The following is a 20,580-nucleotide window of genomic DNA, read 5'->3' as shown; positions in this document are numbered from 1 at the left end:
TGACTCGTCTACGATAGTCTTGAGGGAAAAAAATCAGAGAGTGAAGCACAGCTTGCCGATGGCCGGCTAGCCAGTCTTGGAGTATTTTCTTAGCCCTTGTGGAATCTGTCACGGGTACTCCGGCGCACTTTACGATTTGCTATGAAGTGTTCGCTGCTCAGTAGTACTGTATGCTCCGTGTGCTCTGGAGCTCTGCATATACGTAGAGAACAATGCCAGCCGAAGGGACTGCCTTTACTTTGTTTTCCCTTGCTTTGACTGATGATTTTTGTCTCCAGTTGGTACCGCAAGGGTTGCTTCCTTTCGCGGGTTGCCTTCCAAACTGTTAAAGAGCCTGAGCTTCCCACGTTTTTATAGAACCCACGTTCCTGTCTTCCAAAATACTTAAGCCGGATGTTCGATACTGTCCTTTTCTTGGGGAATAGACGAGAGCACGTGACTTGACACACGTAAATAAATAGGCCCAGTAAAACTTAGGACCTGCATTAAATAAACACGGGCGATCTTGACAACCCTAAAGCACTCATGATTTCGTCGCCATGTGGGATGTGGTCTTGCGATTAAAGCCTCGGAGAACTACCTGCAGCCCCGTTCGTAGAACTCCGTGTCGCTACAGGAAGAGTTGTAGTACAAGGCCGTCATATTCCGTCAGATTTCACCTGTGAGGCAACTCCCTGATATGTATTTCCTCAATCCTTGAATGTATTCAAACAGGAACTATGTAAGCTTTTGAAGTGCACAGATGTTTCGTGTCACTTTCAAGCAACTCTTTGTTAGCTCTTGAAGTATTTATTTCGTCAGTAACCAAGCTAAACAAAGAAGTGATTGTAATTATAGGGCTATGCTAGACATGTACTGTGAAGAAAATATGTACTTATCCAGGAAAAAAAATGGGCAGAGATAAACGGAAAAGGTCATGATGCAGTACAAATGCCCAAGTTTTTTTTTTTTTTCAAACTTCGCAAATACATTATTCGCGAGTATCAGGACAACAACAACAACAACAATTATATTTTGACTATGAAGTTGGGAGGTTTTCCACTCTAGGAGTGGAACGCTACCCCGAGTATCAGGAGAAGGACACACTGGTAGGCAATACTGAACAAGTTGCGAGAAAATGCCAAAAAGTACGAGATGGTCCAGTGCACGCACCCAGTAGACATGGCAAAGTACTCACTAAATTACCACGATATCAATAAGAGTAGGATAGAGTACATTAAGTTCCGTACTCAAGACACTTCTGGTCTGAACGTATGTTTACCATTGTATAATTAATTTTCCGTGAATACTGTCACGATACAAAGGTTTCGAATAACATGTTGACAGCCGCATGGGTTAGTAACGAGAGAGACCTCTCATCACGAGGGCTTTTTCCTTGACCCCACCACCAAGTATGAAAATAACAGGTCAGCCCATTATCGGAATGTCGAAATCACCCGTTAGACGTATAATTAACGCAGTTTCCTTGGCAGCTATGTAAACGTGTAAGTGTACTACAATTAACGAACACACACACACACACACACAAAAAAAAAGACGCACCGACCACAAGACGCAATCGTACTGCATACCAATCAGCTTAATTTCATCACATCTAGGCTAACTCTCGACAGACGTTCCCACATGTGCTGATATTCAAGACAGAACACCGTTGCAGTTCCCCAGTATTTGAACTCCAGAGTTCAAACATACGGATAAACTCAAACTCAACATCTGTGTTGTCGTTTTTTGTTCCCTAGTCTCGGGTTTTTAAGTTATGGATCAATACCACCAGCTCGCTTGCTACCTCTCTATCCTCTCGTTATGGAAGCGTGTTCATTTCTGAATTTCTATTGCGACTGTTCAGTGATAATTCGTGGCTTTTGGTCGCGAGACAACTATACAGGTTCCTGTGGCGTTTAATCCTTCTTCAGTAACATCTAATCCTTATAGCGTGGGATTTAATCCTCATGCCGCCACTTTTAATCCTTATACCGTCGGATTTAATCCTTGTTCTGTAACTTTGAATCCTTATACCGTGAAATTTAATCCTCATTCCGTCACTTAATCCTTATACCGTGGGATTTAATCCTTGTTCTGTAACATTTAATCTTCGCGCTTCCACTTTTAACCCTTATGCCGTGGAATTTAATCTGAAGTCCTCGGGTTCCCTTGTCATTTCCTCTTTCCACTACGATGTGATAGTATATGACTACCTACATAATTTATTACCTTTTATGACTATTTCCTTGTTTGCAGCTACAAATGGACTTTTTATGACTACGACTACTCTATGCACTACAATCGGATAGATAGGATACCTGCATGATTTATGACTATTTCATTGTTTACAGCTACAAATGAGATGCTACAGCATTAAGAGCATAAAAAAGAACTGACGAACGGGATGCGATACTGTGATCACGTGCCGGTGAATACTGACCAACCGCTAAGGGGATAAACTTACATTTGGAAAGGGCTTCAGGCGTGATATCCCTACTAATGTATAATGGTTTCATTAACACGATATGTCGCGGTGAATGAGGGTTATGGGTTGAAACCCTTAGGGAAACACATGGCAACCAATGAACAGGCCGAGACGACTGATAATGGCTGGCTGACTACAGTCGCCCTACTGTGATCATAGATATGTGGTTGCAACACTGGACACATACCTCGAAATGATAAGGAGGTCAGGACAGCCCCTTTGATTGACTGATAGCGTTATTAGCTGACAAGAAAACTAGGATTAAGCTACAATGTTGTGATTACAAGAATATCTCTTGCGTGAAATAATGAGCGCCAAACGAGCATAAAAGTGGGGCAATTGATAAGTGCTTGTCGACCTGCTAGATGATATGCGTGACATGTGACGGCCGTGATATGTGAGACGCCGGAACGGTCTACTTATGCTAAAAGTAACTACACCGTCTTTCTGATTACAGTATCGTCCCTTGTTATTGAATGCCTTACCATGTAGCAATGTATTATCCACGTTGGATCATAACACTACATATAGACGGAGAATATAATTTATCATTGTTGTAAGAACCACGGAGGCACGCGCTATATCAAGAAACTCAACTCATAAAAACTTGGATTCATAGCTGCATACACCGTATATCGTATGAGTAAGGCGACAGGCGTTGTCCATAGCTTGCGACAAGCGACTCATACGCAAATGCGAATGGTAGTCAACTGACATAATTTATAAAGGTAGTCATACACCACCGTATTGTAATGCACAAAGTAGACGTAGACTTATTTACTGCAAAAAATGATTCCCAAAGTGCGGACAGCACCGAGAGACGATGTTTCCGACAGGCAATCATTTTTTTACCCCATCTTAAGCTAACAATAACCGAATGCATACGCAGTCAACTTTTACCAGTTAGCATCGAAGTAGTCAAAAAAGGTCATTTTATACAGGGAGTCGTATAGCATAGCGTCGTTATGCAAGGAGTAGCCGTAATCATAAAAAGTAAATTTCTAGCTGTGAACAAGGAAATAGCCATTACAGGTCACAAATCATGCAAGTAGTCTTATACTATCACATTGTAGTGGAAAGAGGAAATGAAAAGGGCACCTGAGAATTTCAGATTCAATTCCACAGCATAAAGTCTGATTCCCATTACTGCGTTTACGGCTGCGTGCAGCGTATTACGTGTACCTTCGTTCCATCCGGAAGGATGTTCCGTATGATTCGCTGTCAGCGGACGTAACACGCAAGCCCAAACGTGAACCCAGGAGTGTTTACACAAGGATTAAATTTCACAGAACAAGGATTAATATCCCACGGTATAAGGATTACATTCTACGGTATCAAGATCAAATGTTACGGAAGAAGGCTTAAATACCACGAGAAAATCTGTATAATCATCAGCGACGCCATCTGTGGGTTAATTTGGCCCATCTGAGGGTCTTTTAACGTGCACTGAAATCTCAGCACACGCTGAAGACGGCGTATCTGAACAACTTGCACCCTGACACCAAGTTGCTGGCGTCCTCAGCCGGGATCGAGCCCGCTACCTTGCGATCAGTAGGCGGACAGGTTACTGTGCTGTCTTTGGGCGTTTGTTCCGTGATATTGTTGATGATGTACATGCACCGTATATGACCCCCAGTTCCATGATGCACGCCTCGGTAACCTGCAACAAGAGGCACTCTTGTAATGGAGAAGCAATGTATCCTTACAAACGTGTAGGCTTCATTGAAGTTGGTACCAATTTTTAAAGCGAATGATCAGTGCGATCGAGCAGCCAAAATTATTTTATACGCGAAGGGCCAATAGTATTTTCTTAACCCACAGCGGTCTCGTGATAGGATTAATTCCTAAAGCGCATAATAATGATAATCCTGCAATGAGGCAGGAAAGAAACGCTTCAGAAATAGTGCTGTCTTATGGAATGCATAAAGGTGTCGTTGAGACGTTATTGCCCAGAAATACGTACAGTTTTCGGCAATACAATTTTCGGCATTGTAAGCGTAAATCGTCGGCGGTATAAACGAATGTTGACTCGGAGTTCCCACTGATGATTATAAACGCACGTCGTGACTGTTAGTCTTACACATTGATGCTGTCATGATGCTGTGATGATGTTATACATGTGTTGCTGGTCATTGATGCTGCTATATCAATAAAACAGCGGTCACTTCATTTTGGCAGCTGTCAAAACGCAGCTGTTACAAGTGTCCCAAATAGAAAGTTCTTTCCAAATACGACATGCGCTAACCCACGCCCGCCAGTAGGCAGAAGAAATGACCCTGAGACGTTGGAACTGGAGGCCGACAATTATTCGTCCCTGCGCAATGAGAGAATTGCTGCAGGAGTCGTTCAGGGAGCACGTGCACAACCACTTAAAGGAATAATGTACAAGGTGAGATTATACAGAAACCGAAATCTTTGCGCGTAACGCAGCTTTCGTTTCACTGCCACTACACATCCACTAAACTGTGAGTGACACATTCGTGGCTTAGTGGAGAGCGACAAAAAGGTACTTTAGCATATCCTGAACACATGCAAATATTGCATTTGCAATTAGAGCAGATAGTGATGTACAGTCCTGGGTTGGATCGGAAGGGAAAGGATTCCGTGAACGATGACGATAGACAATGCGTGAGCAAGCAAATACCAGAAACAGGGACAGGTCCGGATAACCCGAAGAGTATGACGTTGATGATTTGTGCAAAATTATTCACTATTTTTCGTCCGGATACTGATAGTGAATTCCGAATAACGTGCTCGCTTCCCCGTAATTCAAAGTCAAAACCGAGATTTCCGGTTAAGTGTGTATAAGTAACTATAGGGTTCGGAATCACGAGCTGTTTTTACAATCCCAGGATTTCAGGATGTCTAAATGTGAATCCCGGGATCCCGGGACAGTATCGGGATTTTTTCGCAACTATCCCCAAGATGCCGTATAGGACTGTATCCACCTGCACATCCACCCTATCACAAATTGCAATACAGCGCGCGTTTCCTGTCATCCCCACGGAACATTCTAGTGGAAGAAAAAAAAAAGAGAATATGTTAATAATAATAATAATAATAATAATAATAATAATAATAGTAATAATAATAATAGTAATAATAATAGTAATAATAATAATAATAATAATTGGGTGTAGATTTACAAGAAAAAAGTTGTCACCGGGCAAACGTTTCGCGTATTATATTGAGCACTCGCACCGTGCCGGAATATCGACTTTGCGTTGGAATGCGTCTCTTCTTGTCGTCTGCTACGGAATATCTTGTGGCTGCGCCCAGGATACTTCTCACCGTTAGCAATGCACGGGAAGACATGACGTTCAGCACTTGTACCTACACTGCAGCCAGGGGCGGATCCAGACCCTCGGTTGGGGGGAGGGGGCGGTTTCTTTCTCGGAGCGAGGAGGGGAGGAGGGGAGAGATGGAAATCCCATGTATAAACTGACGTTTTGTGGGGGGCGATCGCCCCCCCCTGAATCCGCCCCTGGCTGCAGCTAAAATCAATGAAGTGTTTCGTGTCTTCCGCTGGAGTATTCTGAGGAATGTCGCTTGTGAGAATACATGGAATGGTGAGTTTTGCATTTCTCCCCTTTTATTCCTCCACAGTAACTGTCGTGTTCTCGTCTGGAGCAGCCGGGTCTACTTTTTGAAAAGGCTGTCTCCATTTTCTCTTTTCACTTTAAAACATATTCGTGAGGATCAAAAGAAAAAGAAAAGGAGATTCTGCAAAGAGAGAATCTGGCAGTATTTTAGCATTATATAGACCGGAAAACTCCTTCTGATTTCGTATAGGAGTTCTAATGCTACTTGAGGGCTGTTCTCGGCCACGGCTTGCGCGGTTCACATGAGTCGGCAGCTAAAATCTTTGCCACGTGGTTCGGTTTCGGATTGCAAATGATATTTTTCGGTGAAGGGATACTTGAAACCAAAAGTCACTCCATGCCGCCTAGTATTCATGTCAAGAAAGCCAAAATTTATTATGCCGAAATCCCGGGATCCGAACCCTACAGTGACCGAGGTATGTCAAAAAGTCAAAAAGAGGTGGGAAAACCGATCATTTGGAGAAAGGCTAATAAGACGGAAGTGGGCGCAGCTTCCCGTTAGCTTCCTTTGTGACATGAATGTTCCCAGGACGTTACACAGCAGTTCACAGAATTCCTCGTGTAAATGTCACTTGATACAGTGCACCTACAGCCAGGTTCTGCTTCAGAAGGGTGGGGTTCCTGGGGGGGGGCCCTCTACTACGAAAACACAACAGCCCGTATCCCGGGCTTCGCTTTCTTTTAGACTTGGGTCTCCCCAGCTGATCCACACACGTGCACGAGCGGGGTGTGGGGGGAATATATTTATTAGACGAAAGGGGAAAAAAACGGGGGAAAGGTCAGCCAAGCGAGGGTTGACTGCTTAACAATGAGGCTGTTGCGTTGATTCTTTCCTTTGCCTCTGCTATTAGGCTACTGATCACCATTAGGAGCCATTAGGAGCTCACCATTATCTCACCATTAGGAGCAAATCCAGACCGCTACGCATAGAGACGCTGTTGTGAGAAGCAAAGTTAATAGTGACGTGCGATAGGACCTTCTTGGAAAGTGAACGAGAATAGGTATACAGAGAAGGGAACAGGCGTACTGCTTTATGTGCTTCTTTCTTCGCCGCTTTTGATACACACACAAACCTAAAAATACACGTAGCGTCAGGGTTGGCCGTATGCCTCAATATATACACAAAAAGAAATGGAACTTTAGGATGGCGCCACCAGAATGAATGCCCCAGAAAGAATATTTTAAGCTCGCAGCCATTTGTGTAACATTTTCTGTTTATGATACGGATCAGCTGCACGGGCTTCCAAAAAAGTTCAAACCCTTTTCTCAGAAATGCGTAGCCGAAATACTTTACAGTTCATCGACAGCTTGAGGCTAACAGTGCTTCGATGGAATGCATTTGAATTATCATTTAAAGACACTTTTCGAAGCACTGTTAGGCTCAAGCTGTAGATGAACTATAAAGTATTTCGGCCACGCATTTGAAAAAAAAAAAAAAGAGAGAGAGAGAGAGAGAGAGAGAGATGTATCCCAAACAGAAAAGTTTTTCGTAATCACAAAATAAAGTTGTTGTTGTTAGTTTTTCGCATGCCCTCATGAAACAGTTCGTTGTTGATGATGCAGCAATGGCATTTCAAATGCAACATAATGAAATGACAACGGGCTCGATGCCATAAGAATTTCCTGTGGACAAGTCAGCTACGTTGGACTAAGCAATCACGTGGGTGAAACACATTTGTCACTTGTCATTTCGCCACTAGTAAGCATTCTCCAAACCAAACGCCTCGTAATATTTGTGCAATATATGGCTATTTCGTAAGCGGGGTACCAGTATGAGGAGGGTAGGGTCACATCTCCCTCATTCAGAAATCGTAAAAATAAAAGGAATTGTTGCAAATACATAAATGGAAGAACAGACCGTGCATATGCCAAGGACAAATGGCGGCATGCTGAAAATCTTCCGTAGGGGACGTTTCTTAACTAGCCCCCGAAAAAAGTATGCTCATGTAGGCAAAATTAATTCATAGTCCCATCACTGGGGTGTCACCCATGATTTGTGTCGTGGCAGATGACCCTGATTTTTTTTTTCATTCCGTGTTAGCGCCGCGAAGCAACTGTGGCCATGTGCGGCGTACAGACGTGGAAAGATGGAGGGAGGACAGCAGGAAGGAGTGGGGGACAGGGTGATTAGTATGCGTCCTGGGCCGACTTCAGAGGGAACTGTGCCGACATTCGTCTGAAAAGTCTCCGGAAAACCCAGGGAAAACCTCAGACAGCACAGCCGGACACAGGATTCGAACCCATGTCACCTCCCAGTCTCGGCGTGGAAAGCGATCATCCTAACCACTATGCCACACGGGAGCTGGTGACCCTGAATTATGCGAGTCAATTGCAGTATTGCGTAAACTGTAACTGGAGTTCCGGGTTTTCGGATTTGGCCGATAAAATCCGAAAAACATACATCGGCAGAATTTAACGCAACTCAGATTTCAGGGTTTCCAGTAACAGCGACCTCAGCAAGAAAAGCCATGACTGGTTGACTGGGTTCGCTTCCTTTTGTGTCGATATTGCCTCGCATGACGGTTTCCCTGCCCGACAAGGAAGGGGGGATCACTTGACTCAAATCCACTGTGCAGCAGTGTTTTACTTATCCCGAACCATCAGTGTAATGCAAGCTAACTCCATCCTTTCCTAGAAGCGGCACCTCGACATTGAAGTCACTGAATATGGTAGCTATTTAGTGACACTATACTGGACAAGAGGGCATTGAGGTCGTTTCGGCCCAGGTCTACTGTAAAACCTCTAGCGCCTATAGGATCTTCCTTTCACTTTTTCAGTGAATCATACTTTCCCTGCTCCTCAAAGCAGACAAGAGGGCATGGGTGACATCTAAATTGTCTTCTGAAGAGCAGCTAGTTGTTGCAATGCAGACAGTAAAATGGGATGCATGCAAAACGAAGGCTGCCTTGCGACTATGTCACGAATATCCGGACATCGAGACGTTCACGTCGCCCGATGATGGTAACACAGATATCGTTGTCTGCGAGTTCTTCCTGACAACAGTAAGCGTCTTTGCAATGCAATTTCTCAGAGTCATTTCACAACAGTAGCTTCTTATTGGAAAGGTGGAAAGTAACTGTTCTGAGGCTGGAACACACAAACAGACAAACATAACACAAGCCTCAATGTCCTAGAACAGTGTTTCTCAAACGGGGTTCTGCGGAACCCAGGCGTTCCGTGAAACCTTGTCGTGAGGTTTCGCGATCAGGATATACTGTTCAGCGCCCGCGAGTGAAACTTGACTGCCCCCAAGGGCTTGCTCTCCGACAGCCTTGGTATCGGACCGTGTTCGCAGGACCCGGTCAATTGCCGCGGCTGACGCTCATTGTAAATAGTAGAGCCAGCAGCTGTCGTCTTCATCGATTGGCTCAACCCGCAACTCATCTCGACAATTTCTCCGCACCACGCTCTTGCTTTTCACTTGTATTTAAAACGCGTTGCAAGCACTTCTAGAAAGTCTGAGCTACTTCAGAGAAACTTCGGAGCTACTCTCCTGCATACATGGCCGTGGGACTTTCAAGCATCAGTGGCAATGTGTTATCTGCGAGGAAGTAATGTGAAAGAGTCCAATGGGGGGGATCTATAGGAAAGCTCAAGCGACATCTTGCGACGAAACAATAAGCAATTAATTAAATTATTGGTTAAACAAACAGCTCGCGTGGCGTACTAGTTAGGATGATCACCTTCCGCACGCTGAGTTGGGAGGTGACGCGGGTTCGAATCCCGGCACCGGCTGTGCTGTTTCAGGTTTTCCCTGGGTTTTCAGGCAGACCTTCCAGACGAATGTCGGCACAGTTCCCCTTGAAGTCTGCACAGAACGCATACTAACCCCCTGTCCCCCACTCCTTCCTGCTGTCCTCTCTCCATCTGTCCACGTCTGTACAGTATACACTGCTCATAGCCACAGTTGCTCCGTGGCGCTAACACGGAAGTATAGAAATAAAATTAGGTAAACAGAATTTAAAAATTCGATCATTTACAACTCGTACAAAATCAAGTTCGCCTTACCCACTTGTACACAGTTGCCCCAGTGTATAGTAGGTTCCTTGAGGTCGTGCTGGCACGTTCACGGTTGATGATGATGATTATGATCATTGGAGTTTTTATGGCGCACGAGAAACTTGGGCTATAGTGCGCCAAAACTGTAGTGGTAAGTGTAACTAGGTAAAACGTAGAACGGGTTCCCTCGAATAACGTAAGTTGAGAATCACTGCCTTAGAACATGAACAGTAGAGGCGCGGGGTTCAAATCCCGCCGCTGTCTGGCTTTTTCGACGACTGCCATATTTCTACCGTCGCTTCTTGTCCGGATTTCGGATATTAACTCAATTTTACAACAAAAAAAAAAAACGCAGAAAACTTCGAATTCGCGGAACATAACTATACGAAAAACGCCCTCCCAATATGCCAGAAAATGAACTCCGAACCCTAACTGATCCCCTATACATGCTATGTGTTGAAGAAGCATACTCTTCTCTCTCTATTGTCAAGGTACACTGACCGGACACGCATGCAAAGGTCTATACAGTCGGTAGGTATCGGAACACGCGTACGACTCACAGCAATCCTAAAAATGAAGCAATTATAGTGTTGCACTGGACAATATGACCACGTTCTTGTAAGGAACCTGCCATCTGCCATCTCAGAATGTCTATAGCGGAGAAATGTAAACAGTGAACCCATGTTGACGACTCCGATATTCGTACATGTTCTAGTTAGTATCATGCATGCAAACGGCTGTTTATCTGTGCCTTTGTTCGTTCCAGTAACAAAGTTCTCGCATTAGAAAGATGCCTGGACATGGACGCCGTCACGTCAATCAACCCCATTCGGATGAACATAGGGCCCACATGGCTGCAAACCTGGCACGCATGAGGAGGGAATATGAGCGGCGTAGAAATGAAGAAGCAAGAGCACGAGGTATGCTGCAATATTTTTGAAAGAGAAAGACATCTCGCGTCTCTTGTATTTTCAAGGCCTATTTTGCATAAAAGTTGAGTACGAGTCTCAGACCACGGCCCTTTGCTTGCCCCTCGGGAGAAGCAAAGGGCCGTGCTCATCACTCTTAAAAATGAACTTCACCACATAGCACGCTCCTAGCCAACCATCACCCCGAATGACAACGTTCTCGCCCTAGATTTGTTGAAAACGGGAGGAGGAGCCTATTTTGTTTCCATTATGCACGGCACAAAATAAGCTCCTCCTCCCGTTTTCAATAAATCAGGGGCGAGAACGTTGTCATTCGGGGTGATGGTTGGCTAGGAGCGTGCTATGTGGTGAAGTTCATTTTTAAGAGTGCAGACTCATTCTCAAAGGGGGGGGGGGGATATATGTTTATGAAGATAAAAAAAGAAAAAAAAAGGGGGTAATGGCAGGATCGGCTCGCCGTTGTTGGCCACACAGAAGTGGGCGACGTCACGACTATAGCAAAAAAAAAGACGGATGGAGGATAGAGGGTGGAGTTGTGTAGAGGGCGGATGAGTTCGTCGGGGAGAGCAAAGTGTTAGAGGAGTCGTTGAGCAAGACCCGCCTTTTGCTACAAGAGTTCAAGGTTTCAAGGAAAAAAGAAAGGAACAAAGGCTTTAGCAGCGCTTCCCCCACTAGCAGTGAGCACGCGCTCAATGCACTGCCAAAGCTATTGAGTATGACGATGATGATGATGATGATGATGGTCGGTGAAAAAATATGGAGATGTAAGCCCGCTAGACGAGAACTCGTTTGACTATGAGTCCGAACGGGCCCAAGTATCATCACAACAATGACAGAACTGATAAGAAATATCAGCTCGCCGATCTCCAGGTTGGTGAGCTGACAGTCGAGTAAAAATCACGAAATAAAATAAATACCTGCCCAGCTTTATATATATACTATATACGTATATGTATATATTGTCTCTCTCGCTGTGGAAGGTTACCGACACCCATTCTGCTGTCAAGATTTTTGCTTTGAAACTGGATATGATGCCCCACATTTGTTGTTTCTCAAAAAATATATTTCATTGTTTAGCACCAGTATCTGCGATAGAAGTGGACAGGCTGGAGTTTTACGCGAGAGACAATGGGCGACATCATCACACGGACATGTATGACTTGGTCGAAGGCCAAGACCCAAGCCCAGTGCTACGCAGGGGACAACCCTTCTTCATCGCCATCCGCTTCAAAACGCCTTATGACCCTGCAAAAGACACCGTACAACTGGATTTCAGCATCGGTATGCTCATTGTTGAACACTCAGATGAAGTGATCTTATAGAAACGGATCGGACTCCCCGTATCCAGATGGGACCGACGCCAAAAACGGAGGATGATGAGCGTATATATTGCTTTCAGGGGATGCACTCTTCGTGTTTCCATATTGTTATCATTTCTTCTTCATTTTTATATATTTGCCTTCCTATACCACACTGGATCGTGTTTTTGATGTTTGATGTTTTTGGCGCAATAACATCAGAGGTCATAATGCGCCAGTGTACAATGATAAAATCTGATCAAGTGTTGTGTGTGGTCACATATTTAAATGATAGGATCATGTTTTTGAGGTTAGTCTTCATGTCGTCCCAATCTGAAGAATCCCAAGCGCCGAATGCATCGAAGGCCAGGAGACCTTCAAAACTGCTGTCCCAACCGCTCGAATGAGCCATATGTTAATCATCAGTTCTCCGAACGAGTTGTTCGTGGGACGTCGTGCTCTTTCTTCGTTCATCTCTCATTGAGTCCTTTCGTTACTTTTGTAATGAGTATGCTCTGGCTGTAATTTATTAATAAGTTATGATAGAGGCATTGAGGAATCCCGATGGCCAGCTACAACGTTGGGATAGGCCGGCCGCCTCTCACGATAGTGGCTTCTGTGTGTGCGTGTGTGTAGTCGTAATAAAATATCTGGCATCCGAAACAACAAACAACTCCCTGCACTCCCTCATCTTGTAGAACATTGTCCTTCGACCCCTTTGTTCATTTCCTATTTCGGTCTGTTTCCTCCATACCCATCTCGCCGGAAAGGTATTGTACCGTTTCCTTGCTTGCCGAAAGAGGTTGACCTTCCGCTTGGCGGATAATCCGCGTAGTAGCATTCGGCGAACTGGGATTTGGCGGACTGGGCTGTGTCGCATTATAGACCATCGTCTGCCGCGACGTAACAGCATTGTTCTAAAACAAAAGATCGATACAAATTGGACACCTTTTGAATGAAACGTATTGGTTTTCCAGGATCCTCACCAGAGCTGAGTAAAGGCACCTTTGTCAGCCTCGCTGTCCCTGACAATAAGGGAGAGTTTAGTCGAGCTCCAACCCACTGGGACGTGCGCATCTCCCAGCACGACAGAAGCGTCGTCACACTTCAGGTCCACATACCGCCCAGTGTCAGCATAGGTTCTTGGAACCTCGCGGTTCTGGGGCGTTCAAGAAACGACCCCAAGGCCAAATCCAAGTACAGATACGACAAAAGCATTTACGTCATATTCAATCCCTGGTGCAAAGGTGCGTACCGGTTTAAGTCAAATGGCAATACTTTCATTTCGTACATTGTCTTCCGGACACCCAAGAGGATGCAGTTTACATGGAAAGCGAGGAAGATCGCCGAGAATATGTGCTGAATGATATAGGAAAAATCTACATGGGATCATGGAAGCAACCTCATGGACGACAGTGGATATTTGGTCAGGTACGTATAGCAAATGTTAAAAGAGACGGTATGGTAACATTTAGGGAAGTCTCGCACGTAACAACGGTTATGACAGCCACCGCCACAGCACTCAAAGCAAAAGAGTTTACGCGACGGATCACAGTGGTGAAAATTGACCCTAATAGAGTGACTAGCAAATAAGTGATTATCAATACGCGTAGCGATGAAAGCCCACTTGTGCTGAGTGGCATCCCAGGCGGGCATCTAACACGAAGATGAACAACTTGCCCTCGTGTGTCTTCCATCGGTACAATATTTTGATAAAAACGCCTATATGCCAAATCACTAACAAAGCCGCTAAACACGTCTTCGTATAGTTCCGGCGCTGATGAAGCCATACCAGACAAAACAGGTCAAAACATCTTTCTCGTCACACTGAAACTGATTTTCAAACATCTAGTCGGCTAGCTATTGTTCGTTCACGTCGAAGGAATTTTTAGCGAGGTAGTTGAAAGTAGGGCACTACACAGGCCACATTCTTGTGCCCAGGCACGGCCCGGACTACCTTTGGTTTACCCGCACGGGCCCACCCCGACGGCTCCATACCTGGCCCGGGCCCAACCCCGAAGAATTTCTAGATTTCGCGGCCTGGGCCCGACCCGGCCGAGTGTAGCAGGCTGTAAAAGTTTACCGTGGGTAACTAAAAGCAGGGTGTCGAACCGAACCCGAACCCGAACCGAAAACCATACTCGAACCGTTATTTTTGCCGGAACCGAACCCGAACCGAAATTTTCATGACACTGTTGAACCCGAACCGGAGCAGAACCGTAAAAAATAATAGCGGTAACCGGTTCGCAACAAAACGGTTCGGACATAAAAGAAGTCAGCATAAGAGTTCCTCTCTATCCCCGAACGAAGACACATTGGTATCATCATCACGCGCCTATATCATGGATTTCAGAAATTTTCACCTAACAGTGAGACGACGACGTATAGTAAGTATACTTTCAGCGTCTTTTTAACATGTTGAAGCGCAGTTGTCCTTGTGAGCGCCGCCGCTAGCGCCCCACGCACGCGGTGCGGCATCTACTCTTCAGAGACGAGGTGCCACGCGGACGAACGAAACAGGAATGGAGTAGGCCAGTTATGTAGCTCTACAAGCCGAATATGCGATCAAATAAGCGCCCAAGATTTCCCGTTACACGTGAGCAGTACAAATTAAACAAGTCAGAAACATGAGAAGTGGAGAAGGAGCGTACGCAGAACGGTGCCTGTTTGATTGGTCGTGGCTTGAAAAGTAAATGTGGTTCTGCTTATTGGTAGTGCAGTTGTGTCGTGACATATTGCCTTTGTGTTGTGGATTAACTAGTACACTGCTGTGAGCTCGGACAGAGTGATGCTGGCAGGCTTATTTTCGACATGCTTCAGTACGGTTTCAGATCGATTCACGTTGCGAAGGCAGTGTGCCGGCTAGTACTGTCGTCTATGTTACGCTGTCCATCTTATTAGGCTTCCTTTAAGTGTATCTTGCTGGCACTGTGCGTGTGAAAAAAGATATTTTGGGAACAGAAAGTAGCAGGACTACACCGCTTCAACAGCGTGGACTCTATTTGCAATAAGTGTTCATCCATTCCTCATTTCTCTCGCTAAAGGGCTACCTCACCGCTAGAGACGTCAATGCAGACAACAGCAGTAAGCTATTAGCCACGCATTTCCTGATAAAAGCTGTTTTATGGAACATATAAAACGGAAGCGTTGAACCGGTTCGCGAACCGGTTCGATTCTTGGCATGGCCGAACCGGAACCGAACCGGAACGAAGTCAAAACAACGTGAACCCGAACCCGAACCGAACCCGTATTTTTTGCGGTTCGACACCCTGACTAAAAGTGAGGTAAACACGGTCTCGAGCCCGATCTAGGAAAGGCAATGCACGGGCCATAAAGCCAAACTCGAGCCCGGCCCAGGCCCACAAAAAGAAGGCTTTACTCAGGCTTTCGGGTAGGTCGGTCCCGTGCAGTGATCTACTTGAAAGCCCGATGCTGTCCACTTCCCAGTCATAGCTAAAGTCACGCAATGTTTTCACCGCTTTGTAAACCATGCGATGTATTTAGAGTTGAATGGTCTGCGGATTAGAAGACTCAGCATGAGAATCAGAAGTAACTGGGCATGTTGCAACAGCTCCCCGAGATATGCTTCGAGAGAGTGTAGGACAGAAGTTTCAAGTACATTTTGCGTACCAATGGCTCATAGAATGGGAATCTAGACTTGCAAGTGGCTGCTGTGCCAACCACATCATCATCCCATTTATGTGTGTGTGTGTGTGTGTGTGTGTGTGTGTGTGTGTGGCTGCTGTGCTCCTTCAACGCGGTATTTAGATTAACTACTGAACCAACACTACCTGGTGGCACTGACTGCGTTTTTATAAGCAAATTCTCCAATACCCTCTCCCTGGTCATCCCCCACTTTTCTGAATCATCCTTAGATTTTATCCTTTTCTACATCACTCAGAGTACCTACTCTCAGTTGAATTAATCCTGTACCTGCTACCGCTGAATACTTAAGCATATTGTACTGTCGATTATGCATTTCAGTTCGCTGATATGGTTCTACCTGCCTGCATGTTCATATTGGACAAGTCAAACCTGACCTACGCCGCGAGGTCAAACCCAGTTAAGGTTGTTCGAGCCATCTCTGCTATGGTAAGGATCTGCCGCGAAAGCTATACCGTAGCAACGGTTCTGTAGTGCTGCGCTGTACTACAATGCAGATTAATAGCGCGGATGACAGCGGCGTATTGACGGGCAACTGGACGGGCAACTACGAGGACGGCACAGCACCTTGGATGTGGACTGGAAGCAGCGCTATTCTGGAACAGTATCTGAAGTCGTCCGGAGAGCCCGTCAATTACGGTCAATGCTGGGTGTTTGCAGGAGTCTATAATACAGGTGTGCTATGTACTGCTCCTAAATACTATACTCATCATGCCAGTAGGTAACCGATATCAATATGATATCGGACAGAACGATTACACTCACGCGAAAACGGCAATGTTAGCCTCCTCACTATTCCAGACTTATTTTCTCTCTTTCGTGTGCTACTCCCATCGCCAAACACTAATGGTATCTTCGACTGATCGCTCCAATACTCCGAGCCGGAGGAATCGTGCACGAGATGGTGTTGGCCATGGTGTTGGCCATAGTGTTGGCCATAGTGTTGGCCATAGTGTTGGCCATAGTGTTGGCCATAGTGTTGGCCGAACGCGGCAGGTTCGAGCAGAGGAGAGGAAAGGGAATGTTAACTCACGTGACTTCTGGTGTTTCCCTCGAAGTCAAAATAACGACGACGCAAAACGCAGAACTAGAACTGCGCGCCACGCAGTTTTCGCCTGTAGCGCAACCCTCTTCTGCGGCTCCGCCGCCACTGCAACCTGGCGAAACTCAGTTTTTTGTTTTTAGTTTGTTTTTTACTTTCGTGTTAGCGCCGCGAAGCAACTGTGGCTATGAGCGGCGTACAGATGAGGACGGATGGAGAGAGGACAGCAGGAAGGAGTGGGGGACAGGGGGGTTAGTATGCGTCCTGGGCCGACGCGAAACTCAGTGAAATCTATGAATTTCCTGCAAAAATGAGAGAAAACTCATTTTTCATCTTTTCCTCTACGAAGTCTGACCTACTTCACAGTGTGAAGCGTAAGGTGGTGAAACTCCACACTCGACTCCTCACTGTAGCTCGTCTGGCGCCTGCGAAGGAGTCTCCGGGGACTCTACGCTGTAAGGTGCACAACGAATAGTAGTATGTCGTGGTAAGGTGATATGACATAGCGACCAGGGTCTCTAAATGCTCTAAGGGGTAAGGGAGGGTGATCTCTCACAGTGTTGCCGTACATTCTGGTCATCTGGATGCTCCCCGAATGGGATACGAAGCGTATATTGCTCATCTCGCGCACGCATCCAGGCGCCGCCAAACGCCGCCACGCCACGTGGCGGTGGTCGCCGCCGCCGCCGCAAAAACCTGAGTGGCCCCTAGCTCTACCAGAACATGGCATGCATGGCGGAACAGAAACACTGCTCAGCGGAAGCTGGCACAGTCACGTGACAGGAACCCAACCTGATTTCGCAACCGCTCCGACGGCGTTGGTGAGAGCACTCTAGAGCGAGCGCTCCGAGTTGGACGACAGAGCTCCGAATGAACCAGTCGAATGCAGTGAGAGCACTTTGTTCCGACCAGTCGAAGATGAAACGTCGCTCCAGAGCGATCGGAAGCGACCAATCGAAGACACCATAAATAAGATTGGATTCGAAATCTTGTCCCCAAGATGCGCAGAGAAGTAATGATACCGCCAGACTCGGTGGTTCAGTTGGTAACGTGTCTGCCGCCCGAAGGTTGCTGGTTTGAACCCGACCGAAAATGCCAGCAACTTGGTGGAGGGCATGGGCGCCGCCATGATTTTTTCCAGTTGGGGGGGGGGGGGACAGTGCAGAATGTTTGGCATTCTGGCAGAATTTTTGCGCCCGCAACTACATTATCTTGGCTCAGAAACCCTGCAAATCTGGAAGCCGGGGGGGGAGGCAAAGCCCCCCCCCCCCCGTGACGGCGCCCATGGTGGAGGGTATACAAGTCGCTTAGACATGCAGTCTTCTACGAAAGACGTTAAACACGGTGTGCCGTGTACTGAGGTTTCGGCGCATGCTAACAGATCGACCACTGGCGTCGCTCATGATCACAGTTGTCTCACGACGTAAAGCTACGAGTTATCAGCAATGACGCCATTTTGCTTTCGCGATTTTCTAGCTCCACCTGATGCCAATGCGGTCAAAGGCGCCTGTTTTTTTCCCGACCTTCCTGCGATGAGTCAGTGCAGTCCCGTTTGATAATTGTTTTTTTTCTTATTTTTTTCGCTCACAATAAAGTTGTTGTCTGCTAGTAAGTCGGTTATTCTGTTAGGCCACAACTCCGCGTAAACTCAATACTATAAAACTAATACTGAAGCCAAAGGTTCCACACTCTCAAAAGGAATTCCTTTGAAGACCGTTTCCAGCTTGGGGAGCGGGGAAAAGTCAGCCAAATTCCGCGAGTGCAGAGTGGCACTGTTATTTACAGCGATATTTGATGTGAAAGTCTAGTCAGGAATCGACGAGGAATACGCCCGAGCATTATCATGCATCATGAATCACTTACCGATCGGTACAAATATGATCTGACTCGCCGGATTCGCTTCAACAGCGGTCAGTTACGTCGAAGTAGAACTGTCACGGCAAATTGTTTACACCGCCACCACCACCAGTAGAACTGTTCATGGTCTTGCGAGCGAAACACACGCACACGCTCGGTATTGTCGCCCGTGCTCGTGGAAGGGCATCCTTGCCTGGGATCACCGCCCAGCGACTGGTGGCCACTTTTGAAACGTGATTGCCCAGGAATCCATTGCTCCGAGCTAGACAGTCACTTGACTTGTGCTTTGCGTTATTTCGTACGTTTCTGTAGCTGCCTTCCGACATTTAAAACAAAACGTAATCGCAAAGTTCTGAAAATTGTGACAGAACAAACTATCTGCCAAACTTTAAACGCCCACTGGTGATGCAAAACATATGGCGGACTTGTCACTTCATGCTGTTCTATCCATCGAATAAAGCACAGAGCGCACAAGTTAGCCGTCGGAGCGCCATTACGCTGGGTACGCGAACAGGGGCCGATGCATTTCCTCCAGTTTACATATATCTTTGGTGCGGATCACGCAGACGTTAACGCTCTTCTCGCCTCTCCTATGCAGTTTAGGTTTAGCCTCGTGATTTCACACCCGCGGTATACGCACACTTTCACGAACCGAAATACGCCCAGTGCTGATTGAGCTTTAGGCAACTTTTCGGAAAGGATTCGTATTCCAGCTGCCCATGATTTCAACAGGCTTACAGCTTATCGGTCAAAACCCGTCTTAGATAGCGTAACATTCTTGTTCTCTTCCTCCTTTCACTCCCCATCGTAGTTCGGCTCAGTTCGATATCAGTCAATAAAGCCTTATCAATTGTTAGTGATGCCTTGTCCCTGTTCGTAGCGCTTATTCGTCATGATATCATACCTAGCCAAACTTTAGGCCTACCAGAATGACCATTACCCCAAGCAGCACAATGTACTGAAATTCGAGTGCAATGGGGCTGAACGAGTAGGTGGAAGGGCTTGAATAGACCCATGAAACTAAAGAACATTGATAAGACACATACTGTCCACCCCCATTGCACTCTACTTTCAGTACATTGTGCTGCTTGGGACCTCTGTTTTGTCTGCATCTGACGCCATGAGTTATTATGAGCAAAACCAACTTGCTCGCATCAACGCACTCACGGACCATTACCGGCGTCCGCCGTGTACCTAAATATGCCAAAATGAAGACGGCCTCCTCAGTCACTGTTTATTCTCTTACAACATGAAAGGTCCGCTATCATATCCCATGTCCTATTGCTAAGAAAAGCCAACTGTAAAAAAAAAAAAACCATGGTAGTTCACTGCAAATTTAAAACCTCCCTGCTGCGAAAAAGCTCGGCGTTTCTTCAGTATGGAAAAATAACTTGGCCGGAATCCATTGCTAGGAGTTCCACAAATCCTAAACTCGCAGAATACACCATGGCCACCATGCCAACTAAGTCCCTCGTCGCGTTCTTGATACCTGTATCCCCGGAGTAATTTGTGCCTAATCGCTTATTCGGATTATGTGATATATCCCATAGTGTGCAGGGCCCTTGGTATCCCCTCGCGTCCTGTAACCTGCTATGCATCTGCTCACGATACGGACGAGAGCATCACCATCGACCGTTACTTCGACAAAGATGGCGAAGAACTGAAGAAATATGCGAAAGATTCCGTGTGGTTAGTTCGAAAGGCGTTCCTTCATTCGGAATGC

The 20,580-nt window shown here is 46.1% G+C and overlaps 1 protein-coding gene across 1 annotated transcript in view; it reads left to right on the top strand.

The window, feature by feature from the left end:
• Positions 1–20,580, top strand: part of LOC135377909 (hemocyte protein-glutamine gamma-glutamyltransferase-like) — a 33,667-nt gene that overhangs the window by 4,099 nt on the left and 8,988 nt on the right. The window contains exons 2-8 of the mRNA XM_064610655.1: positions 10,835–10,988; positions 12,075–12,278; positions 13,273–13,542; positions 13,608–13,726; positions 16,280–16,387; positions 16,456–16,633; positions 20,408–20,546. Of these exons, the coding sequence (XP_064466725.1) occupies positions 10,859–10,988; positions 12,075–12,278; positions 13,273–13,542; positions 13,608–13,726; positions 16,280–16,387; positions 16,456–16,633; positions 20,408–20,546 (1,148 nt within the window). The 5' untranslated portion in view covers positions 10,835–10,858. The remainder of the gene's footprint in view (positions 1–10,834; positions 10,989–12,074; positions 12,279–13,272; positions 13,543–13,607; positions 13,727–16,279; positions 16,388–16,455; positions 16,634–20,407; positions 20,547–20,580) is intronic.

The sequence above is a fragment of the Ornithodoros turicata genome, chromosome 1 (genome assembly GCF_037126465.1).
Source record: "Ornithodoros turicata isolate Travis chromosome 1, ASM3712646v1, whole genome shotgun sequence".
NCBI classification, from domain to species: Eukaryota; Metazoa; Arthropoda; class Arachnida; order Ixodida; family Argasidae; genus Ornithodoros; species Ornithodoros turicata.
The sequence above is the reverse complement of the archived record's forward strand: the minus strand, read 5'-3'. Positions and strand labels throughout refer to the sequence as shown.